This window comes from Balaenoptera physalus, assembly GCF_965194825.1.
Source record: "Balaenoptera physalus genome assembly, chromosome: 20".
In the NCBI taxonomy this organism is placed as follows: domain Eukaryota; kingdom Metazoa; phylum Chordata; class Mammalia; order Artiodactyla; family Balaenopteridae; genus Balaenoptera; species Balaenoptera physalus.
In genome coordinates, this window is record NC_138901.1 from 44,007,685 (window position 1) to 44,032,624 (window position 24,940).

At 43.4% G+C, this 24,940-nt stretch overlaps 3 protein-coding genes and 2 long non-coding RNA genes across 9 annotated transcripts in view; 2 read left to right on the plus strand and 3 right to left on the minus strand.

The window, feature by feature from the left end:
• AP2B1 (adaptor related protein complex 2 subunit beta 1) overlaps positions 1-1,631 on the minus strand; it is a 118,107-nt gene extending 116,476 nt beyond the window's left edge. The window contains exon 1 of the mRNA XM_082439964.1: positions 1,513-1,631. The gene's annotated coding sequence lies outside the window, so the exon portion shown is untranslated. The remainder of the gene's footprint in view (positions 1-1,512) is intronic.
• A 27-nt stretch (positions 1,632-1,658) lies between these two features.
• PEX12 (peroxisomal biogenesis factor 12) lies at positions 1,659-5,420 on the plus strand. The gene is made up of 3 exons (XM_082440123.1): positions 1,659-2,329; positions 2,625-3,178; positions 4,000-5,420. Exons 1-3 carry the CDS (start codon positions 2,204-2,206, stop codon positions 4,397-4,399), a joined length of 1,080 nt encoding a protein of 359 aa, XP_082296249.1. The 5' UTR covers positions 1,659-2,203; the 3' UTR covers positions 4,400-5,420.
• A 523-nt stretch (positions 5,421-5,943) lies between these two features.
• Positions 5,944-8,557, minus strand: LOC309649776. Its single transcript, XR_014257274.1, has 3 exons — positions 8,270-8,557; positions 8,043-8,134; positions 5,944-6,235 (listed from the first exon to the last, which is right to left on the minus strand). It is a non-coding gene; the product is annotated as an uncharacterized lncRNA (long non-coding RNA).
• A 211-nt stretch (positions 8,558-8,768) lies between these two features.
• The window catches only part of LOC309649784, a 30,647-nt gene continuing 14,475 nt past the window's right edge, over positions 8,769-24,940 (minus strand). The window contains exon 3 of one of the 4 annotated variants that reach the window (XR_014257284.1): positions 8,769-9,033. This is a non-coding gene — a long non-coding RNA (uncharacterized lncRNA). Of the gene's footprint in view, positions 9,034-18,976; positions 19,117-22,028; positions 22,149-24,940 lie in introns of those variants that run through there. The other 3 variants (XR_014257285.1, XR_014257286.1, XR_014257287.1) reach the window with 3 other exon arrangements.
• On the plus strand, positions 13,496-23,793 carry SLFN14 (schlafen family member 14). Of its 2 annotated transcripts, none has more exons than XM_082440212.1 (4): positions 13,496-15,964; positions 17,136-17,264; positions 18,503-19,217; positions 21,833-23,793. In XM_082440212.1, exons 1-4 carry the CDS (start codon positions 14,830-14,832, stop codon positions 22,665-22,667), a joined length of 2,814 nt encoding a protein of 937 aa, XP_082296338.1. In that variant the 5' UTR covers positions 13,496-14,829; the 3' UTR covers positions 22,668-23,793. The 2 variants fall into 2 exon arrangements, with proteins under 2 accessions (XP_082296338.1, XP_082296337.1); XM_082440211.1 differs by having other exon boundaries at positions 14,791-15,889.

Here is a 24,940-nt window from a genome sequence, read left to right on the forward strand (position 1 = left end):
CCAAGGTCAGTCAATAGGGATCTGAATCAAGCACAGTGACAGAAATTTGTTGAAGCTCATTCATTGCAACAACGATGCCTGTATGAGACTTTGCTAATTCTTGCTAGAAACATCCAGTAGGACTGTGTAATTCCTGTTCCCTCAGAGCTGGTTTTCCTTATTTTGTTAGCTACTCCATAGTCTTCTAATAAATTTTTTAGTTTAAATTAGCCTGTTTTCTGTTGCTTGTAACCAAAGAACCCTGATATCAATGTTTAACTAACTTCCCACTCGTCTTAGGTGATGCTATTTCTCAACTTTGTCTTTTTGCTGTTCACTTAAGAAAAGCCTCTCTGTAAGGGCTACCACTGACCAAGAATCTAAAGCTAGGTGTTTTATATAGATACGTTATCTCTACTCCTTAAAACTCTGTAAGGTAAAATCTTCCATCAATGTGACTTTCTCCAGCAGGTATCCAATCAGACTATAAAACACTTTTTTTTTTTTTTTTTTGGCCACGCTGCATGCAGGATCTTAGTTCCCCTGGCCAGGGATCCAACCCATGAATCCCGCAGTGGAAGCACAGAGTCCTAACCACTGGACCGCCAGGGAATTCCCTGAAACACTTTTTGGAACCACAATTAAGGTTAATTTGCAAGATTTTATTTCTCCTGTTGAAACAACTAAACCCAAACCTTGTTCGAGCGTTCTCATTATGTGAAACAATTAACTATCTTTATACCATAACTTCCTCTACGGTGTAAAGTAAGCAAATAATACCTTCTATTTCTAGCTATTTAGCTCAGGGGTTGAGGGGAGAGGTTGGAGAGAGAGGAGATGAACTTTAACTATTATCCAAATTCAGTAAACCTGCAGCTACTCAAGGCAATTGCATACGATGTAAAAGCAGTTTGCAAAAGGTCAGGTTAATTACATTAACTTTGGTATACAATGAAAAGTGCCTTCTCTGCCAAGCCTCCCCAATTCATGCTAGTTAGAATTCAATAGCATCACTCCGTTTTAGCACTGTATTCATATCGCTAATGTGACGCATCCTACCGTGTTCGAGGGTAGGAACCATTTTCATTTACTGTAGTCAGTGCCTAGAGTTCTGCTTGAACGTAACCTTACCTAGAAGACAAGCTACCAGCTTGAACGAAAAATAATCGTCCCAAGTTCTGAACAACAGCAGGAAATGTTTTTTTTTTTTAATAATTGGCAGCCATAACGCTAAGGCTTCTATCTCGGCTATGTCGCTTCAAATCCTTCCCGAAGGCGGCAAAAATAGTGAGCCACCACCCCCGCCGCAAGCAAAGTGAGCCTTCCATCTCCACATTCCCTTGGGTCCCTCGCCTCTATCTCTATCGCCCCAGGGAACAAAGGCCTCAGCAACAGGCCGAGCTCAGGCTCCAGGCGCCAGACGTCAGTGCGGCGACCCAACACCTTGCCAAAAAGACTCTGTAGAGAGATATAAGAGCTGTGGCATTCCAACAAGACAGCGATGCAAAACCAGCTAAGAAAAGTAAAACCAACCAGCGGAAAACTCCTCTCCAACCGAGCCCGCTAGAGCCTTCTTTACTTTCAGCTGGGGGCGGAAGCGGAAGTCCCTGTGAGATCATAGAGTTCTCTAGTTCCGGTCGCGGGGCCGCGTTCGGGGCTAGAGCGCCTCTCCACGGCCACCGGTTTCCAAGCGGCTTCTATTTCCGGTTGCGGCTTCTGACATAAAGCCGAGACCTCCTTTCAAACGCGGCGTCGCGGGTTCTTCGCGCCTCGCCTGGGGCCAGCGCGCAAGGACTGGCGCGGGCGGGGGGATTGCACAGCCCACAGCTGAGCCAGGCCGTTGGGGCCGGCCTGCACTGGCACCTTCGATCCCTCAGAGCCGCCTGGCTTTTGAGCCCTCCGGATTGAGAGTCCGTGATTGGCCGCCTCCAGGACTGCCGCTCGAGAGGCCAGCGCTCCTTCGCCGTACCTGTCCCCCCATAGTCACGCTCTTCCCTGTGAGGTGCAGCATTAATCAACGCACCTCTCCCACACACTACTTCTCTAACGTGGGTGTCCGCGTTAACTTCGTTCTTCACCTTCACTTGAGACTCCTCCCCTCTGCCTCCGGAAGAGGTCTTTTTTGCCCAGTTCCTGTAAAATAGCACCCATCTGGCACCCCCCAAAAGTTCATGCTTACTAGAGAGTTTGTGGGCAAAGTAAAACCCAGTGCACACACGAAACTATGGCTGAGCACGGGGCTCACATCACAACTGTTTCTGCGGTGGATGACCGGCCATCCATCTTTGAGGTGGTAGCACAGGACAGTTTAATGACAGCAGTGAGACCTGCTCTTCAGCATGTGGTCAAGGTAAGGATTTAATTCTCTGAAAAGTTTTAGGAACATCCGGGTAAAAACCAAGCCAATAATCTGAATTTATTTGTTGTCCTAAGTTTTGAAATAACCAATTAGCATATAATTCACATCACATGATTTAATGGTTATGGAGTCTCTTGTTATGTGTACTAAATACCCAGCACTTCAGGGAGGTTGAGGTAGACCCAGAAAGAAAAGTGTGGAAATTCAGAGGGAAAAAAAGGAAATATAAATACAAGGCATAGTAGCTGTGTAATGGAATGAATTTCATTCATTTCTTTTGCTTTAGGTTCTTGCAGAATCAAATCCTGCCCGCTATGGCTTCTTGTGGAGGTGGTTTGATGAAATCTTCACCCTTTTAGATCTTCTGCTCCAGCAACATTATCTGTCTAAAACCAGCGCCTCGTTTTCTGAAAACTTTTATGGCTTAAAGAGGATCGTAATGGGAGACACACACAAGCTTCAGAGATTGGCCAGTGCTGGTCTCCCAAAGAAGCAGCTTTGGAAGTCAGTTATGTTCCTGGTTCTTCTTCCCTATCTGAAAGTGAAGCTGGAGAAGCTGATTTCTAGCCTGCGAGAAGAGGATGAATATTCCATCCATCCCCCTACTTCCCGCTGGAAACGATTTTACAGAGCCTTGCTGGCAGCCTACCCATTTGTTAACATGGCCTGGGAAGGCTGGTTTCTTGTACAGCAGCTTCGATACATCCTAGGAAAGGCTCAGCATCACTCACCACTGCTGAGTCTGGCTGGGGTTCGGCTAGGTCGACTTACAGTTCAGGATATACAAGCTCTGGAGCACAGACCAGCTGAAGCCAGCATGATGCAGCAACCAGCTGGGAGGTAAGGCCTTAACATTTCCCCAACATATTTGATTAATAAATCCTAAAATCTTATCCCAATTTTATGAAATTTACCTCCCTCAGTCCACTTTGGGGTATTTCATAAAATCATCAAAAAATTCTTGTGTCCATAAAACAAGGATTGCCATCCCGGTAACCTTCCTTATCATACTGGCTACATTTTTGCGCACACTTGCTATGTACCAGGCCCTGTGCTAGGTGTTTATGTATATTATCTCAATCCTCATCACAGCTCACTGAAATAAATGCATTAGCACCATTTAACAGTTGAGGAAACTAAGTTCTAACAGTTGTACCTTGCCAAGGCCACACAGCTAATAGGCGGCGGAGCTGAGATTCAAGCCAGATCAGTACAATTCTAAAAAACTGCTCTTAACCATGGTGCTATCTCATTCCTAGTGTCTGTGTTCTCTGACAAGTTCAAATATATTCCACAGTACTGCTGAGTTGTTTTTTAAGTGAGTTATTTCTTTTTCTGGATATACTATCTTCCACCTCCATAAAAGGTCTATATAATCAATGGCTCATTAATTTCTTTCTCAAAACACAAAACAAACAAAACCCTAGTCATTAAAAACAAAGCTTAGCTCCTAGAACTCCTAAAATACGGTAAGTCAGAAAGAGGGAATTGTTTCGAATAGACACTTAAAGAGAAAACGCCAGTCCAGCAACTATTCAATCCCCAAGCTGAATCAACGATTCTAATGAAAAGTGTAAGAATTACATGCATATTAGTCGTTCTGTGCTTGTACCTAAATAAACAGTTTCTCCTTTTGCCTCCTTGTTCTGTTCTCCAAACAGCGTTGGCGAGAAGATAAAGTCAGCTCTGAAGCAAGCTGTGGGAGGTGCCGCCTCATGCCTCTCTACTGGCCTTTCGGTGGGTGTATTCTTCCTGCAGTTCCTTGAGTGGTGGTATTCATCCGGAAACCAAGAAACCATCAAGTCATTGACTGCCCTGCCTACTCCACCACCACCCGTACACCTAGACTACAATTCTGATTCTCCCCTGTTGCCCCAAATGAAGACTGTGTGCCCACTGTGTCGTAAAAACCGGGTGAACGACACCGTTCTCGCCACCTCTGGCTATGTGTTTTGTTACCGCTGTGTGTTTAATTACGTGAGGAGTCACCGAGCTTGTCCCATCACAGGTTATCCAACACAAGTACAGCATCTGATTAAACTGTACTCCCCTGAGAGCTGAAAGGGATTAGCACCTTATCTCACAACGAAATGACTGCGCTATAAGGCCAGAGGGCTGGTTTTCCGCATGGTAAATAGCATTGTTTGATACTTCTCATCCTCAATTAATAATTGTATGAACTTTAAACAGCCATATGGATTTCTTTAAAAGGATATACTCGTTGATCTTAACCTTTTAGCTTGCTCCCTAGACACCTCTACTTAGAGTTGACCAAGCTGGTCAGAGTGAGAGAATCAGGACTGGCAGGGGATTGAGGGACAGCGTAGAGAAGGGGATCAAAGAGGGTACTCGGCACACAAGCTTTTCCTGTCCCCTTCCTTAAAGGACAAGAGGTATAGAAGCTCTCAGGAAAAACCCAAGTTAGACCTCGTAGAGTGGGTAGTGAAGGGGAAGCAGGCCTTTTGAGAAAGGAAAGCCTTTATCTGCCTATGAGGAATAGGTTTTATCGGTTTGCAAACAGTATGAAATATGGACCTGCTTTTTTTTTTTTAATTTATTTTTTTTATACAGCAGGTTCTTATTAATTATCGCTTTTATACACATCACTGTATACATGTCAATCCCAATCTCCCAATTCATCCCACCACCACCACCCCCCCGCCCCCCCACGGACATGCTTTTTATAGAAATACTTAGAAACACTTTCTCCTTCCATATGCTGGGACTCATTTGTTAAGTAACATTTGCTACAGTTTATCACCTTTTAAAGATCCCTTTGTGAACCACACATATCTTCCTTGGGAAACTGGTTAAAGGAAAATAGGGGTTGAATGTATATACAGAATAGTCTGAAGACTTCAGTGTGAAAGCAAAGCTATTAATGAAGAGATGAAGTAAAATACTGCCCTAACTATGACTGTGTAAAGACAGGATCTTTTCATAGCATCTGAAATCAAAGCATCAAAGCATCTTTTCTGCTTGCTGTTAAGAGTTTGCTAAGCTGACATGAATTATTCTGGCTACTACTAAAGTTTCTATGAAACGCTTAAGTAAATTTTAAGAATAAATGTTTTTTGGCAAAGAGCTGTTCCATGTCATGATTATGTGGAAACTGAAAGATTAGTCGAGGTATTTAGAGTAAATTTTTCATTCAGGCCACCTTTCACTTTTTGAGGCATTCTGTATTAACATTTTACTTTTTTTTGCTAATCCAATATTGGAGAGAAATCCTCTCCTCCAACAGCAAGAATTCAGTCTTGAGTGAAATACCTTATTTCTCAAGTGAAATACTGCACAAACACTTCAGTTGCCACTGGATTGGCAGGTTGGTGAAAACATGGGTTAAAAAAAAAAAATCATTACTAGAAGAGGAAGGATGAAAATGATTTTTAAGTGCCTCTGCTGAGACAGGTGTCCAATACAACTCATTTTAGCAATTCAAAGCACATTTTCTGATAGCACTAAGATAACAGAACTAAATTTTGAAATAGAATATCCTATAGATTTTTAAATAGTAACACTTTTATATACCATGAGAAGAGTATAATGGATATTTGCAAAAATTCTTATTAAACCACAAGGTTTTACCGGAACAAATACCATAGTTAAGTAAACTTTTTTTTTAATTTTTAAATTTTTTAATTTGTTTCAAAGTTAAACCCAAGACACACTGACTTCACAGGAAATCCAATGAGAAATGTTTTTCTAGGCTGAACACCTGTTTCCCCTTAGTCTCCCCCCAAAAAACATGTACATGTTAATTACTTTCATTTTACAATCACTGCTAAATAAACATTTTTAATATAGTAATAAGTCAATAAGGGAACCGAACCAGATTCAGGATTGAAATAATGCAGTTTTCCATGAAGATATCAAAGCCATATTTTTCACCTCAACCTACAAAGAAAAACAGGAAAACATCAGTAATTCAAAAGAATATTAAACACTCTTACACATAATAAAACCAGTATCCAAATAGGCTAGAACATACCAATGTGGAAAAACCACAACCAGAATCAGCTCAGAGAGAAGATTAAGGGGTCATACCCTGGTCAAAGCCAACACTGAAGCAATGGCAATACCAGGTCAGACTATACTTCACTCATCATTGCATCATTGCTTTTCACCTCCTTGTATTATCTAAGAGCAGCCCAACACCCTATTTTCACATCCAAGAAAACTTAGGTTTACCCGTGAGAAAAAAAGACTTCTTTTTAGATAAGTTGCAACCGTGGGCTTTCAATATTTGATCTTCCACTGTGCACCTCAAGCAACTCTGCTGTACAAAAACGCAAACTTGAACAAGTTTTGTTTTGGAGGTGCTTTTTTAAAATTTTTGTAATACAGAGTAGAGTGGAGAAGCATTTACAGTTCAAAAACATTTCTTGTTTTAGTGAGTCCAAACACCATGCATGATAAAATCTCAGGGATGTCTGTGAAGGGATTTATAATCTAGTTCTAAAGCAAAATCTTCAGAAAAGATTTTCTCCTAAAATCCTTTATAAAGTAAACTACAGTTCATTTAACATACAATTTGATTTACAATTCTGCTGCCAACAAAGATGAAAAGTATAGTCATAAAAATTTTATACAAGAGTCTGCTAAAGAGTCCAAGACCCAGGGAGGCGAGGATTTGACAAAGGTCCACAGCAAAATAACAGCAATGCTGGAAAGAGAAACTGAGGTCTGATTACCAGATTTATATTTTTCCACTACCAGCTAAATACAAGGTTTAATTTCATTTTTCTCCAGGCCATGGGCAAGATAAAGGAAACAATGCAAAGCCTGGGTAATTCACAACATGGATGATTAATTTCTGAATGAGAAAGCTGTTTGCATTTTATTTATTCTAAATGACACCTTCTCGTGGTTTACTGTCGCTGACATGCTATGCTAAAGTACTAGGATCACAAACAATGTCAACCTCTCCAGCTTTTCAGCATTGTGTTTTCAGTATCTAAATAACAATTCTGGAGACACAACATGCCTCCTTCAGCCATTTATAAATGTCAATAGATTGATACTCCATAGTTAAAAACGTACAGCTATGGTCTGTGTTCTCCATTCAGCAACTGAATTCTACAAAGAGGGAAACTAGTAAAGTGCCTGTTTAGAGGCTCAAGCCTTTATCTCATCAACCTCTGCAGAAGTAAGTACACGTTACAAAAAGCAAACAGGCTAAGAGAACTTAAATAACCTTGTCTAAAAGCATGAAACTTGTGAGCAGAGCTCCAAGTGTGCTCCAGCCACACACAGAGGGCACACTTTCCTAGTTCTCTTCCTCAGTATGCTTTCCTCTGTCTGGAGCGCCTTCCCTACCCCTTTCAATCTGGAGAAAGTCTGTAGTTGTAAAACCTTGTTCAAACGTCACCTTCTCTGTTAAGCGGTCCCTAACTCCCTCAGTCATCTCCTCCTCTGACTCCCACAGCACTTTTTCCCATCACAGTACGCATCAAACGCCAATTATTCACCCATTCACGTCCCCCACCTCCCGTCTCTCCCACCAGCCCCATTACACAGAGCTCCTAAAGAACCAGAACTTCCTTTTACTGGCCTTTGCATCCATTACACTCAGAATGATGCCTGGGACACAGAAGGCGGCTCAGTAAGCGAGAGTTTAATTCAGTCAGTGAACGACCCTCCCTACTAAACCCTAAGCGCCTGGATTATACAAGAATCAGCACAGTTTATAAAGCCGACTTACCTCCAACATTTCACGTAGGTTAAGGACGTCCCTCAAGCATCTCTAAGCCCTCCGTCCTCCAGCTTCAAACTCATGGCATTTTGCATGGCGCCCTGCGCAGGACCACCAATACTTATATATGGTGTATCCTCAAAACGATAATAATAACAACAATAACAATACTACTGCTGATAATAATAATAATAATAATAATAATAATAATAATAATAATAAAGTCCAAACCCCACCAACTTCAGGAAAGACTGAGACGCCATCCTTCCGGGGAAACACAAGGCCGGATCCAGGGCTCAAACCAAAGCCTCAGGCAGGGGTCCGCAGCCCGCTTTCCGAAGCCCCCAAAACTCTTACGCCCTAGACTCTCAGGAGGCCTGCCCAGGCCTGCAGAGGCTGCCCGCAGTCCACCCGCCGCCGTTCAGTCCCAGAGGTACCGGCTTGGGTCTTCCCACACCGCTCCACCTCGCTACCGCGCCGGCTGCCGAAACAGCCCGATCCGGGCAACCAATCCCGCGACTGCCAGTGGACCACGTGGGCCGCAGCCCTGAGCCTCGGCTGGTGCGAGGAGCAGCCAATCGGAGGGCGAGGCGAACGCCGGGGTTGGGGGGGTGGGGGTGGAGCGGGCCAGAAGGCGCAGGCGCCTTTGCCGTCTGTTCTTGGCGTGGCGGGCTGCATCCTCAAAGTTAAAAGCTAGACCCTGAGTAGTCCCCGCCCTCCCTCCAATTCCCTGATCTCCGACCTTGGGGAGACTGTCATCCGGAGTGGTTTTGCTGGTGCCTTGTTTCACAACTGGGGAAGGGCATCTGAGGCGGGCTGTAGAGGGTGTGTGTGCCCTGGCTTTCCAGGAAGAACTATCGATTCAGACAGTGTTCCGACAGTATCGTGCTTGCGCCGAATTCCCGCCTGAGGGCTAGGGGTTGAGGTGGACTTCGACGAATGTGTCACTCTCTCCCCGTCCAGGAGAAACTCATTGGCTTGTCAGGGGCTTGGACGCTTCCTGAATAAGCAAGAGGTGCCACTAAATATCAAAGAACTGCGAAAGAGAGCAAGAAAGACTTCCTGGGAGAGGTGGCATTTGATCTGGGTCTTGAAAGATGTGTTGGATTTGAGAATTAGGAGATTCTGGGAGAAAATAATTTAACTCCCGAATTAAATGAGAAAGCATAGGGGAGCTTACCAAATTTAGGTAAAGTTGAAACTGGTGTAGTGTTTTCCAAAATTCAGTGAGTTGGAAATACCAGGAGGAAACTTAACAACATAGATGTCCCCCAGCATCAAAACTAAACGACAAACTCCCACAATCCAGACTTACAGAATCATTAAGGTTGAATCTGGAGTTGGAACCCAGGCGTGTATATTTTTAATAAGTACCCCAGGGGAGATTCTGATTCACACCAAAGTTTGAGGACCAGTGTTAGCATAAAGAAAGGGGGTAATAAGAGATTTGAAAGACAGGGCAAGACTTTGTTAAAGATAGTGGCTTGCTGGCTGTGTAGTTTAGACTACTCTGGAGAAAGTGGGAGATGTAAAGATTTCAGAGTCTGAGGAGATGGGTGATCAGAGCTGAAAACTCAATATGCAACTGTGTTTTTAAATAGATTGAAGGAAGGCAGAGTGAAAGAAGGGGAAGCTATTGCCAAGTGATTGCAATGGTCCAGGTGAGAGCTAGTAAGAAATAGAGAGGTGGCATATGAAGGACAGCAGGAGGAATGTGATGAGTGTCAGATAGGGATGGGGAGAAAGATATGAGGAAATAAATGGAGAAAAATGGAATGTCCTCTGTACCAGACCTATGAAGGACCTCCATTGTACTTTAAGGATAGACTTTAGACAGTGAAGAGAATGGGCCTTTGCAAGTGCTGTTTCCTCTGCCTGGTTTTCCCCTTCCTTCTCCAACGCCCTTTCTCAACCTGGTGCATTCTTTTTTTTTTAAGGTAAGTTTTTTTGCTTGTCTTTATGGAAATGAGGTTAGTCCTTTTTTTATGTTTTTTATTTATTTTATTTTATTCTTGGCATTGCCGTGCGCGGGCTTTCTAGTTGCGGCGAGTGGGGGCTACTCTTTGTTGCGGTGTGCAGGCTTCTCATTGCGGTGGCTCCTCTTGTTGTGGAGCATGGGCTCTAGGCGCGCAGGCTTCAGTAGTTGCAGCACGCGGGCTCAACAGTTGTGGCTCGCAGGCTCTAGAGCACAGGCTCAGTAGTTGTGGCACACGGGCTTAGTTGCTCTGCAGCATGTGGGATCTTCCCGGACCAGGGCTCGAACCCATGTCCCCTCCATTGGCAGGTGTATTCCTAACCACCGCACCACCAAGGAAGCCCTCAACCTGGTGCATTACTTGCAGGTTTCAGCTCACATACCATCTCATTTATGAAATCTTATCTTGTTCTCACAAGCATAGTCACTGTCACTCCTTAGAACACCCCAAGCACACTGTTCATATGTTTCCAGCTCTCCAGAATGGCACTAGAGTGTAGTGGTCATGCATATGGACTATAGTATTTGCAAGCACCCTCTTTGCTCATCTTTCACATTATCCTTCCTTCTCCTGATTTGGTCCCTAATAGTGCATTAAAGAATAAGAAGGAGAAAACAATACAGTTCCTAGTTCTTCTGCCCAAAAAATGTCCTTCCTGTTGATTGGGAAGGAAAAAGGAGGTACTTAGGTAGATTTCAGATTTTGAAGACTCCAAAGCAATCCAGAATCCCAAACTTGAAAGGCAGTGGAAGGAGTAGGAGTATTTGTATTAAACAGACCTGGCTTTGCATGCCAGCTCTTCCACTTAACTGGCCATGTAATCTCAGGTTCCGTATCATGTGCCACACTCCCAGCTTGGTCCCTTGTGCCCAAATGCATATGTCCAGTAAATGACAGTCCTTTTTATCTTTCTAAAAGTAAGTAATATCAGAAGGATTTCAGTGTGAGAGTGAAGCTGAGTATTAAGGTAGATAGTAGAACTAAAAGTGAGACTGGGGACTTCCCTGGCGGTCCAGTGGTTGAGACTCTGTGCTTCCACTGCAGGGGGCGCGGGTTCAATCCCTGGTTGGGGAACTAGGATCCCAAATGCCCAAGGCACGGCCAAGAAATAAGAAAATAATAATAATAATAATACATTTAAAAATTAAATGAAATAAAAGTGAGACTGAATTTGGAAATGACATGAGTGAAAAAGGGTTAAAGTTGAAGCTGAGAGCAGACCTTTGCAGTTTACTATGTTGCTGTGCTGATTATTCGTCATAGTATGTATTCTGCCTCCTATCTTGGAAATAACTTTTGAGCCAGACAGGTACAAAGTGTCATGCCAACAAAGCAGAACTTCAGTAGTTCTGAAGGAACTAGTAACCTCAGTTAAAAAAAAACAAACCCGAGGGGGTATTCAGAAACCTATTTCAGAATGCCATTTCATCATAAGCAAATTGGAGTAGAAACAAAGAGTTGTTTGATGGTTTGACTTATGGGGAGAGAAGTATGTTAGTTTCCTGTGGCTGCAGTAACAAATTGCCACAACCTTGGCTGTTTAAAACAATAAAATTTTATTCTCTCACAGCCAGAAGTTTGACATACAAGGGCAGGAATCAAGGTGTCAGCAGGGGCTGTGCTCCCCTCAGACGCTCTAGGGGAGAATCCATTCTGTGCCTCTTCCAGCGTCCTGTGCCTGCCGGCATTCCCTCACTTGTGGCCACATTACTCCAATCTCTGCCTCTGTGGTCACATTGCCCCCTCCTCTTTTGTAGGTATCAAATCTGTCTCTACCTCATTTTTTTTTTTTAAGATTTTTTTTTTTTGATGTGGACCATTTTTTCAAGTCTTTATTGAATTTGTTACCATATTGCTTCTGTTTTATGTTTTTGGTTTTTTGGCCGCGAGGCATGTGGGATCTTAGCTCCCTGACCAGGGATCAAACCCGCACCCCCTGCATTGGAAGGCGAAGTCTTAACCACTGGACCGCCAGGGAAGTCCCTCTACTGAATTCTTATGAGAACACTTGTGATTGGATTTAGGGCCCACATGGATAATCCAGAATAATTTCCTCATCTCAACATCCTTTCTTAATCACATCTGCAAAGACCCTTTTTCCTTGTAAGTTAACATTTATAGGTTCATCATCATCATCATCATCATCAGGAATTGGTGGCCAATATTCACTTGTTCCAGTTTAACCAGCATCCCCAAAAGAGATAACTGTCTCTTACCTGTTTATTTTTTTTCACTTAATTGTTTTTTTAAATTACGCAATTGATGTTCATTGTAGACCATTTAGAAAATACAGAAAAGTTAAAGAAAAAAAGGAAAGGAAAAGAAATTCAATGAAGAATCATCTGTAATCCTCTCACCCAGGGGTAGCCAAACCTTCACCAAAGAGTATTTTTCTAGGCTGGGTCTTGTGTCCAACAAAGAGGAAAGGTAGGAAAAAGAGAATAAAAGTAAATAGAATAGAACAAACGATTTGGAAGGTGATAGAATAGGTTAATATTGTTCATAATAGATAGGTACAGGACAGCTTAATTTAAAATAAATGTAGAGCTTTGAAATGAAATTAACCGGGACAGGAGATGCTTGTATGATGTATAGAAATAACACTCAGCCCTTTAGAGGAGGGATGTTTTAGCTTTGGCCCCTCACTTGAAAAGCCCTGAATTTTCCCACTAATACTTCATTCTCTCGAGGTCAGACCCTGGCCTGCCAATCTGCCCTGTCATAGGCTTTTTTTGAGTCCTTATCAGCCTTCCTCAGGGGTCAATGTGATGAAGACTAGGGGAGTCTGGCAGAGTTCCTGCTCCTCCCAGGCTGATATCAAAGGGCAACAGGGGCTGTCACAGAAGGCAAACATTCAGACCAAAGCCAGATGTGGAACTGAAGCAACAAGAGGAAAAGCAAGAGCATCAGGTAAAAAAAAAAAACAATTTTAAAAAAAAATCTCATTCCTCTCAGTTTATGTCTGAGAGCATGAAGAGCTTAGTAAAATCATAGCTCAGGAGCAACTTGTAAAGGAGAATGAGTGAGAAATTTGGGGAAATGTGGAGCAGATGTTCATATGGAGCTAGACTCTCAGAAAACTTTGTATCTATCATGGTTGTTATCAGCAACCAAGTAACATCAATGAGACTTGGGAGTCATGAGAGTATAGTTCTGCTAGTTCAAAAGCAATTAGATTCGTTAGTGAGTCCCAGCAGGTGGAAGTTATAGGGAGACAAATTATAGCTGAAAATAAGGAAGCTATTTCTAACAGAGCTGTCAGAAAATAGACGGGGACTAATTTGAGAGATAATGAGTTCGTTGTTATCGGAGGTGTTCAAGCAGCTGCTGGAAAGCAATTTGTTCAGAGTTGCAAGTATTATAGAGCAGCGGTCCCCAACGTTTTTGGCACCAGGGACCGGTTTCGTGGAAGACAATTTTTCCACAGACTGGGGAGGGGGGAGGGGGGATGGTTCGGGCGGTAATGCGAGTGATGGGGAGCTATAGGGAGCGGCAGATGAAGCTTCCCTCGTTCGCCGCTCACCTCCTGCTGTGCAGTCCTGTTCCTAACAGGCCACAGCCCAGGGGTTGGGGACCCCTGTTACAGAGGGTATTTAAGATAGATGGTTGGACCAGATCTTTCAAGTCCCTTCCAACACTTCTGTGATTCTATGATATAATAGAATCTCATCAGAAATTTCTCTAAGAGCCAAACATTTACATTTGCCTATAGGAGATGCTCACCTATGAAAAAACAATTCATCAGGTTGATTTTGGTTTGCCTGGAGGAAGTGAGAAGGCAACCAAGGCAAACTAACAGCAGAGGAGAGGACCCATCCTGCTGGATGCCTGCTTTTTTTCCCTCCTGGTGGATATAAACAACACCCACATGGCCTCTGCTTAGCAGAGATCACACAGAAAAAAAAATGGGTTCCCTTCTTCTAGAGGAAGAATTTTGGTTTGGGTTAGTAAATATTTTATTTTGCAGTTAACAAAGACTAAGGGGGCCATCTCTGAACCATCTGCTTCCAGGGTGCTAACTTCAATTTACGTGGCTGTTTTCTGGTCTGGGAAGCAAAAGGAGGTTGACCACAGTTTAATATCTATGTCTCAAAGGCTCATGTCCATTCCCCAGTCTTAGAGGTTCCCACAGCACAGGCAGAACTATTAGGAGGGACGGAAAACTCCTGTTCCTGCATCACACTGTATAAGAAATGTACTTTTAGAAGAATGCCCGAAGAGCTTAAAAGATTTCTGCATTTGGTATCAATTGGCATTCTTTCAGGAGTAGAATAAGGCTTTTTTAAATGTATAAAATAGCACATAAAGAATACCAAGTTTTATGCTTGTTTTTATAGCCAGATCTTCTACATCAAATATACTCCAAAGCTATACTCCCTTGGTTCTTTGTTGTCTTCTCTTCTTTCCCCTCTGAATTATAAATAGGAGCATCTTCTGACGGCAACTACTACTTCTGTGTAATTTGCTTTGGCTCCTGTGCCAACCCATGCCCTTTATATCTGGGCTCACTGTTGGTGCTTCCTGATTTTAAATGAAAAATGGCTAAAAGTTCAGCAATTTTTCCATTATGGTAAAATATTAAGCATTCAGTTTATCTATTCCTGTTCATGCTGTGAAGGCTAAAGGTCTTGGCAAAGTTGTGAGAAAACAGTAATATCAAAGATGATTTCCAATGTTAAAATGTATCTCCAATAATCTATAGCTTTGAAGAAAATTTTGTAATCTCTGGAATTCTTGTTAACATAGAAGCAACATTTCTGTCCTAATTATTTATTGGAACCCCTTTCTGTCATTGTTTGGGGCACAGAAGGGCTGCTGAGATGGAGAGTCTCAAGATGGATACGGAAATGCTCTATCCCGAGATAATTGTAGAAGTGGGCAAAGTCACTCTTGGAGAAGAAAACAGGAAGAAGATGACCAATAGCTATTTGAAAAGAACTGAGAATTCTAAAATCATCCAAGCGACATGTGCACTGTTAAATTCTGGAGGGGGTGTGATCAAAGCAGAGATTGATGATAAAACCTACAGTTACCGATTCCATGGGCTGGGACAGGATCTGGAAACTTCTTTTCAAAAGCTCCTTCCTTCAGGTTCACAGAAATACCTTGACTACATGCAGCAGGGGCACAGTCTTATGATTTTTGTGAAGTCATGGAGCCCAGATGTCTTCAGCCTCCCCCTAAGGATTTGCAGCTTGCGCTCCAATTTATTTCAGAGAGCTGTGACTTCCACCATCAACTTGAGTGCCAGCAGTGCCCTGGAGCTCCTCCGAGAGAAGCAGTCCAGAGCTCAAAGAGGAAGATCAAAGGTGCAGGAGCTGCATTCTCAGAAAGCTCTTGACAAATACATTCAGGAAGAGGAAGATATGAGGATGTGTGCCTCAGAATTTGTTAAAAAAGATAAACTCATGTATAAGGAGAAACTCGACTTCAGTGAGTCCACACATGTCGAGCTTAAAAGGTTCACCACCAAGAAGATCGTCCCTCGGATTAAAGAAATGCTGCCTCATTATGTTTCTGCATTTGCCAACACCCATGGGGGATACCTAATTATCGGGGTGGATGATAAGAGCAAAGAAGTGTTTGGATGTAAGAGAGAAAAAGTGAACCCTGAATTATTAAAAAAAGAAATAGAAAACTGCATAGAAAAATTGCCTACATTCCACTTCTGCTGTGAGAAGCCAAAGGTGAATTTCACTACCAAAATCTTGAATGTGTACCAAAAAGATGTCCTGTATGGTCACGTCTGTGTGGTACACGTGGAGCCCTTCTGCTGTGTAGTATTCACAGAGGCCCCGGATTCCTGGGTCATCAGGGACAATTCTGTCACAAGGCTGACGGCTGAGCAGTGGGTAGCCATGATGCTGGATATTCAATCAGGTAAAGCAGACAAGAAGTCCTTGTCCAGTCAGCAGGGAGGAGCCCCTTCTCTGCCTTCTTTTGGGTATTCGGTCAATATTTTGGTTAGAGAATAGAAAGCTGGTTTTGCTTACAAATCTTCTACTAAAGGGTTATTTTCTAACATTTTTAGTTCCAAAGACTCAGAATATGAACTGTGTGAGGTCAAGAAGTGCTTGGATTTTCATCTCTTTGGGGAAAGTTATAGTATGCCATCAGCCATGAATTCATGAAAGTTCCTTTTTATGCACTGTAAAGGTCTGCTGAAAAAAAAATTGCAGGCTGATAGTCTTAGTCTAAAACATTCATCAGTAGTCTCTCTCTAAAGACGATATTTCAGAGAAACATTGTTGTTTAAGAAAGACTCTCCACTAATTCTTTCAAGGGGAACTTGTTGACAAATTTGAATTGTTTCAGTAACATTAGGAGCCAGTGCCTTGAACCACTAGGCTGAGGGCACCACCAAGTGGAGAAAAACTTATGCAAAAGAAGGTGCTGCGGAGGGGATGGTGGTGGGGGAGGCGTGACTCCTTGTGTTTTCACTTCCTTACAGTTTTGCTGAGCATCAGCCCTGGTGATTTCAAATCAATCCATAAAGGACTTACTGGCTGAATGAAGTTTATCGGTTTGCCTTCATGGTCAGTAAGTTCCAGATTTGATAAAAGAAGCTCGGATCAAGACTTCAGAGATTTTATTGGATACTTTCTCTTATCTTAAATTTGTTTGAGTTTACTTACACACACAGATACACACACACACACATAAACCCCAAACTAGACATCCTACCACTTTCCATTCCATCTAAACTTTGGGGTAGGGGGGACTTTAACAACTATAATAATATTTTTAAAATACTGTGCTTACTTTTTCTGACACCACCCTACCACCACCACTACCACCACTACTGGAAGCCTTTTCTTCTTAGAGGTGACCTGGAACTGGAATATTAGAGTTGGAAGGAACCTTAGGGATCACCTGCTCACCCTTGCAGGAGAGAGAGGTGAAATGACTTGCCCAAGATAAGTCACAGGTGACTTAGAAGATGCATGGCCCTACAGGAGTCCCAGACCTCTTTTCCTAACATATGTGAACTGTTTGAGGCATAGAAAGAATGAGAACAGCTCAGGCATGACACACACCATATGTCAACAGTAGGAAGAGCAATGGAAACATTCTTTTACTTTTTTTTTTTTTTTCATCTGAAACAACTCTCCATGGATTTGTTTAGCTCCTTCTAATTTGGCCGCAGACTACAGCCTTCACCTGATTTCACCAGCTTCATCTACACGAAGAAGCCCGTCATCTCCCATCAAAGTCCTGGAATTTAAGGGGGCTCTACAACAACGCTTGTTTCCAGGTATTCCTTCTTGATTTCAGCTGAGGGGATTATTTATTAAAATTAAGGGGATTATTTTCTAAAATTAAGTTGGGAGGAATTGGTAGCAATTCGTCCAAGCCTTTCTCCTTAGAGAAGGTCAAATGTAGGGCTTAGCAGACACAATTGTCCTGAATTAATATACATGGCAAATTCTTGATTTCAGTCATCAAATCCACCCTACACCTCTGTGCGTTTTGGGCTTCCAGTCACAGATAGCTTTTGTTCTCCAAATATGAGAGAATAAATTTGAAACAGCCGCCCCCTGGCTTTCCAAGGCAGAAGGAGGTGAGTCATGGGGTCACCTAGACTCTTCCTAAGGCAAGAGTTTCTCAGTCTTGACCCTATTGATATTTAGATCAGATAATTCTTTGTTGAGGGAGGCTGCCCTGAGAATTGTAGGATGTTTGGCAGCATTCCTGGGCTCTAGCCACTAGATGCCAGTAGCACCTCTCCAGCTATGAAAAATCAAAACATTTCCAGATATTGCCAAATATCCCAGGGGGGCAAAATTGCCACAGGAAAAGGAAAGTTCTTAGTTTCCCAAAAGCATCAGGTTCTCTCTCTGTCTCTCTCTCTCTGTCTCTCTCTGTCTCTCTCTCTCTCTCACACACACATACACACACACCCTTAACAGGAAGGAATACCTTCCTAGTACTACTGGACCATTTGGGGTTGAGGACAGAGTGCTAGAAGGCTGTTCTGTGAAGACCCCTCCCTGATTTCCTTCCCCTGTATGAGAGCTGCCAGAAACAGGGACTTCCCAGCCCTGGCCTGTGAAGAGGAGGTGCTTTCTTTTTTTAAATTATTTATTTATTTATTTATTTATGGCTGTGTTGGGTCTTCGTTTCTGTGCGAGGGCTTTCTCTAGTTGTGGCAAGCGGGGGCCACTCTTCATCGCGGTGCGCGGGCCTCTCACTATCGCGGCCTCTCTTGTTGCGGAGCACAGGCTCCAGACGCGCAGGCTCAGCAGCTGTGGCTCACGGGGCCCAGTCGCTCCGCGGCATGTGGGATCTTCCCAGACCAGGGCTCGAACTCGTGTCCCCTGCATGGGCAGGCAGATTCTCAACCACTGTGCCACCAGGGAAGCCCCGAGGTGCTTTCTTTGCACACAAGGAAACCCATAATTCCATGGCTAGGTTCATCTCTTCTTACGATGTTGCAGGAATACTTAAATATCCTTTGTAAATTTTAGTAACTTCTATTCCTTGAATTTTCAGTGACACAGGAAGAGATACAATTTAAACCAGAATCCCTCTGTAAGAAGCTCTTCTCAGATCATAAAGGACTGGAGAAATTAATGAAGACACAGATGTATCCTTGTTCTCAGGGGTTTGTGATATTTTCCAAAAGCTGGGCTAGTGATGTTGGCTTCAGGAAGGAGCAGAATGTCCTGTGTGATGCTCTCCTAATAGCAGTGAACAGCCCCCTGGTACTCTATACAGTCTTAACAGACGCCACGTGGATTGGGGGGCCTGTGTACGCCTGGAACACTGCTCGTCAATTAAAGCAGAAACTGGGAACTGTTGGTGGTTACACAGGGAAACTGTGTGTCATCCCAAGGCTGATAGAGCTGCCCAGCACACGGTGTACACCCGGTGAAATCCCCATGCACTATCCCCGATCCTACAGGCTTGCTGATGAGGATGAAATGGAAAATTTGTTGCAGGCCCTTATTGTGGTCTCTCTCTGCTCTCGATCTCTTCTGAGTGACCAGCTGGGCTGTGAATATTTCAATTTGCTTGTAGCAGAGCAGTGCGAGCTGCTTTCAGAGAGCCTCCAGGAGACACGAGAATTGTTCCTCCACTGCTTTCCAGGAACCAGGAAGACTGCCCTGGCCATAAAGATCATGGAGAAAATTAAGGACTTGTTCCACTGCAAGCCCAAAGAGATCCTCTATGTTTGTGAAAGTGACGCCTTAAAGGATTTTGTGACGTAAGAGTTTCACTAACTAAACACAATAAACATATTTAATCAGTCTTTCAACAGTATCACACAAGTAATTTGTGTCTTTAGTTTAAGATTTTGCAATGCCTTTGCTGCATATGGACAAGAGCCCAAACTATATACACATTTGCAAGTGATCAAGTAGTTGAGCTAGAAAAGGGCACTTTGCAATGTTCAGGCTTAAACATCTCATTAGAAATTAGCTACGTATGCATAACTTTAAATTTATATAACTAGAAACATTTCCCCCCCACAATCTATGGCCTTAAATTTAAGAAAGGTTGAAACGAACCTATCTTGTTTCACATATACTTTTTGCTTGATATTTAGTGCTTTAAAGTCATAGGGTATTTCAGTCAATTAGACATTACACCTAACGGGAACTTGAATTTAAATACCATTTATTTCGTTTATAAAATAGTTTTACTTGTTTGACTTGTTCTGAGTCAATAATTTTAGAAAACATGCATATTTGCTTCTGATTTAAATCTTTAGCTTTTGATTTAGTAAAAGAAATTGGTTGTTAGTCAATCCAGCAAATGAGGGCTTTTAATTTTGATTTGCTTGACTTACTTATTCAACTAATCTTTTTGAGCACTATTTATATGCTAGATACTGTGTACATTTAGTGTTAGAGGAGAAAAATATATAGCAGACCTTGCCGTAAAGCCCAATAAGAGAGACAAAGAGAAAAATAAGCAATGGGAGTGTTGTGTAACTATTATGATACTAAAGATATGCTTAACTTGGACTGGAGATTGGTCAGCAAATACTCCCCAGTGAAGGAGATCTTGACTTCCTTCTTAAGAAGTGAGTAGGAGAAGTGAATAAAATGGCTTTCTGGGGCTTCCCTGGTGGCGCAGTGGTTGAGAGTCTGCCTGCCAATGCAGGAGACACGGGTTCAAGCCCTGGTCTGGGAAGATCCCACATGCCGCGGAGCAACTGGGCCCGTGAGCCATAATTACTGAGCCTGCGCGTCTGGAGCCTGTGCTCCGCAACAAGAGAGGCTGCGATAGTGAGAGGCCCGCGCCCTGCGATGAAGAGTGGCCCCCGCTTGCCACAACTAGAGAAAGCCCTCGCACAGAAACGAAGACCCAAAACAGCCATAAATAAATTAAAAAAAAAAAAGGGGGGGGGCTTTTTAGGCAAAGGGCACAGCAAGTGCAAAGGCACGGAGATTAGAGAATCAGAATGGTAGGTCTGCCTGGAGCAATGAGGGACTGTGGGTATGCGACAGATGAAGTTGGAAAGGAGGCAGATGCCAGACTATGAAGGATCTTGTAAACTGTGTTAAAGGCTACGTTCTTTATTATGCTTTACAGGTATAAGTTTTTAAATATTCCCAGTCAAAAGGCAAATTCAGGGCTTCCCTGGTGGCGCAGTGGTTGGGAGTCTGCCTGCCAATGCAGGGGACACGGGTTCGGGCCCTGGTCTGGGAAGATCCCACATGCCGCGGAGCAACGAAGCCCGTGCGACACAGCTGCTGAGCCTGCGCGTCTGGAGCCTGTGCTCCGCAGCAAGAGAGGCCGCGATAGTGAGAGGCCAGCGCACTGCGATGAGGAGTGGCTCCCGCTAGCCGCAACTGGAGAAAGCCCTCGCACAGAAACGAAGACCCAACACAGCCAAAAATAAATAAATAAATAATTTTTTAAAAAAAAGGCAAATTCAATTCAACAAACATCTATGAACTTAATGTGAGTGGGTTACGGAGATGGCTAAGAATCAATGCTTTTCTTCAAGAAGTCTACAGAGTCCAAACTGGAAGAGAAGAACGTGAATAGTTATGATTCAGGACATAGGGAGTAAAGCCCCAGGGACTGCACATGCAGTCCCACATCTGCAGGGATGGGTGATATGACTTGAATCCAAATTAGAGGTGGCAAGAAACAACCAAGTTTGTTTAAAAAAAAAAAGTATACACACACACACACACACACACACACACACACACGTATGCGAAAACATACTATAAAGGAAAATTGAGCTAAGTAAGTAGGATTGGTAGCTCCATAGAGGCAAAGCCCTGCAGACTTGGTACCCTACTTGACGTGTCATGGAACTCAGCAACCTCTTAATGTTTTCCTTACCAAAATCTAAAGAGGCTTCTGCTTTTGTACTACAAGTACGTGGGGAAATAGGATTTTCTTTAGAGGAACTTGTATGAGCCCATACCTCTTTTGCATACGAAAATTATGATATGCCTTTAGGTGACTGTTCTCCAGCTCTAAAAAAGACAGAAAGTAAAGAAATAGTAGTAACAAGTGTAAATTCCTTTTGAGATTTCCTTTAGATGTAAGGAATTTACCTTCAGGGATTGTCAAGCAGCAGAAATGGACTATAGTAGAAATAATAAAATCTCCTACCTGGGTTCATTTCAAAAGTTTTGCATGCAGATTTAACTTGATAACCCCAAAGAGTAGGGTTTGCAATTATGTATTCTGTCTATCAGGTAACTTGTAAGTAGAGCATTTTTGTAGTATTGAATCAGTGAATCAGTCTCCAGATGAGAACCAGTCTCTAATGCTAATCCAGAGAGTAATAAATGCATGGTATTTCCTTTGTTTATAAGCCTGAAGCCCTAATTTTCTCCTTCATCCTTACAGCCAGCAAACCACCTGCCAAGCTGTGACCCGGAAAACCTTCATGCGAGGAGAGTTCCCAAAGATCAAACACATAGTGATGGATGAGACTGAGAATTTCTGCAGTAAATATGGTGACTGGTACATGAAGGCTAGGAGCATCACCCGTCCAAAGGTGAGGGGCGCTGGAAGTGGAAACCTTCACCACGGGATTCTCTGGCTTTTTCTGGACCCTTTCCAAGTCCGTCATGCAGATATCAATGGCCTTCCCCCTCCATCTGCTCAGTTTCCTCGAAAAACAATCACCAGTGGGATCCACTGTGCTCTGGAAATAGCGATGCTGATGAAAGAAGAAATGAAGAGGATCAAAGAAAATCCTCACCCCAACGTGTCTCCAGACACTTTGGCATCGTTTAGGGAAGCTGCCTATGAGGAAGCGATGTGCGCTCAGGCTCTGCCTGGGGTTTGTGAGACAGAGACGAACCTGACCACAGAAGAAATTGCGAAACACGTGGCAGAAAGATGTCACCACCTGTTCCAACGTGGATATCTGCCCAAAGATATAGCAATTCTGTGCAGGAGAGGGGAGGACAGAGGACGCTATGAGCTTGCACTACTAAGAGCGATGGAATTATTTGAGACCCACGGAGCAGCGAAGGTCGTGTTCAGCCAGGTCTCTGGTGTTTTGGATGGTCACATCGTTTTAGACAGTATTCAGCAGTTTTCAGGCCTGGAGAGGAATATTGTGTTTGGGCTTAGTCCAGAATATGCCCTGTCAGAGGAAGTTCATAAGCTCTGTTTTGCCTCGAGAGCCATGAAACACCTCTACCTGCTTTATGAAAAGAGGGCAACCTTCTGAAAATTATTTCAAACAGTACAGGAAGGGAGAAAGAGCAGAGTCCCTGCTCCCAGGCAGGTGGCAGCTATGCCTTTTCATGTGTTACAAGTGAGGAAATCAAGGCACAGTCAGAATAGCATGGAGCCACAGAAATGTCTCTTGGGACCGGGCCTTTCAGTCTGTTTGCAGTGTCACTGGCCTTTTTCCACGCCACTCCACCTATTCCCTGGTACTTATCATTGGTCCCTTGCCTCTGGTTTTTCTAGTCCAATCCAGCTTCCATCTTGTCAACCACAGAAGTCCTCCTCAAATACAGAACTGATTTTGTGACATCCCTGCTAATGTATCCCCAGGGAGTCCCCGCAGTCAAACCAAACTAATTTTCAAGGCTTTCCAGGATACACCCTGACTTACTGTCCTAATGCATCCTTTATTATACCTCCATCTCCCAGTGTTTCTAATGCACCCCAGCCTTGCTGGCCTATTTTGGGGGTGGGGTAGGGTGCCCTCCAGGCACAAAACCAGGAGAAAGTGAGGAAATATTCTTTTTGGCTATAATTTCAGATAAAGCCCATCATCTTTCCAAGAGTTGGAAAAGCAGGCGGGGCTTGGAAAAGTGCTCTTAGCCGCCTCTCTGAACTGCTCAGGCCACCAAGCCAGCCAGTCTGAACCTAGTGGTCAGCTCTCCTGATACTGGATTGAACAGAAGAACCTCCCCCCTTATTCCTGTTGCTCCAGCTACCTGATATTTCGTCATTTTTACCTTTCCTTGGGGGCTTTAGGGTACTTTTAGATGGGAGAAAATAAAGTTCAGCAACTAATTAGTTTTTGATGAAGCAAAAGATACCAGCGTGTTAACATTCGGAGAATGGGAAATGTGTGAATTCTCTAAAAATAAAGAGTCAAAAGTGGAGGAGGATTGAGGGAATGGAGAGAACAGGGGTCTGCTAAATTTTAGTCGTAAGCCTCACTGCCATTTGACTTTGAACAAGTTGCATACATTGTATAATTTTTGATAAAATAATTGATTTTTTAAAACAAATTGTTTTAAATATTGCATTTGAGAGTCTTCGTCAGTTCTATGCAGACAGTTTGGTCGGGCTCAAAGTAGAAGGCCTAATCCAGTGGTTCTCAACACTGGCTGCTCATTATAACCATCTGGGGAGCTTTTTTTTTTTTTTTTTTTTAATACTTTATTTATTTATTTTATTTATTTATTTATGACTGTGTTGGGTCTCTTAGTTTTCGTGTGAGGGCTTTCTCTAGTTGCGGCAAGTGGGGGCCACTCTTCATCGCGGTGCGCGGGCCTTTCGCTATCGCGGCCCCTCCCGTTGCGGGGCACAGGCTCCAGACGCGCAGGCTCAGTAGTTGTGGCTCACGGGCCTAGTTGCTCCGCGGCATGTGGGATCTTCCCAGACCAGGGCTCGAACCCGTGTCCCCTGCATTAGCAGGCAGATTCTCAACCACTGCGCCACCAGGGAAGCCCTGGGGAGCTTTAAAAAATACCAGTGATCAGGCCAGAAAGGAGACCAGTTAAATCAGCATCTCTGGGCATGGGCCTGGGCAACAGTATTTATTAAAAGTTGTCCAGGGACTTCCCTGACGGTGCAGTGGTTAAGAATCCGCCTGCCAATGCAGGGGACACGGGGTCAAGCCCTGGTCCGGGAAGATCCCACATGCTGTGGAGCAACTAAGCCCGTGCGCCACAACTACTGAGCCTGTGCTCTAGAGACTGTGAGCTACAACTACTGAGCCCACGTGCCACAACTACTGAAACTACTGAAGCCCGCAAGCCTAGAGCCCATGCTCCGTAACAAGAAGCCACCGACATGGGAAGCGCGCACACCACAACAAAGAGTAGCCCCCGCTCGCAGCAACTAGAGAAAGCCCGCGCGCAGCAACGAAGACCCAACACAGCCATAAATAAATAAATAAATAAATAAATAAATAAATAAATAAACAAATGTTGTCCGGATGATTCCAATATGCCACCAGGGTTGAGAACTTGTGAATCTTCTAGTCTGTTCTTTCTGTCCCCAAATGTATGTGTACAGATTTCTCTTCCCATTAGACTGTGAGACCCCTGAGAGTAAGGATGGCACTTACACATCTTTATTTCCCTGAAAGTAACTAGTGCAGCACCTTGAACATGGCAGGTGCTCAGCAATTATTTATTGAATGGACTTGCTGCTTTCAGAAAATCAGAATCTACTAGGACAATGCTTCTAGCCAATGGAATGAATATCTAATTTTGGAGACTTCAGAGGTCAGTGTGGAGAATAATCAACACTGCC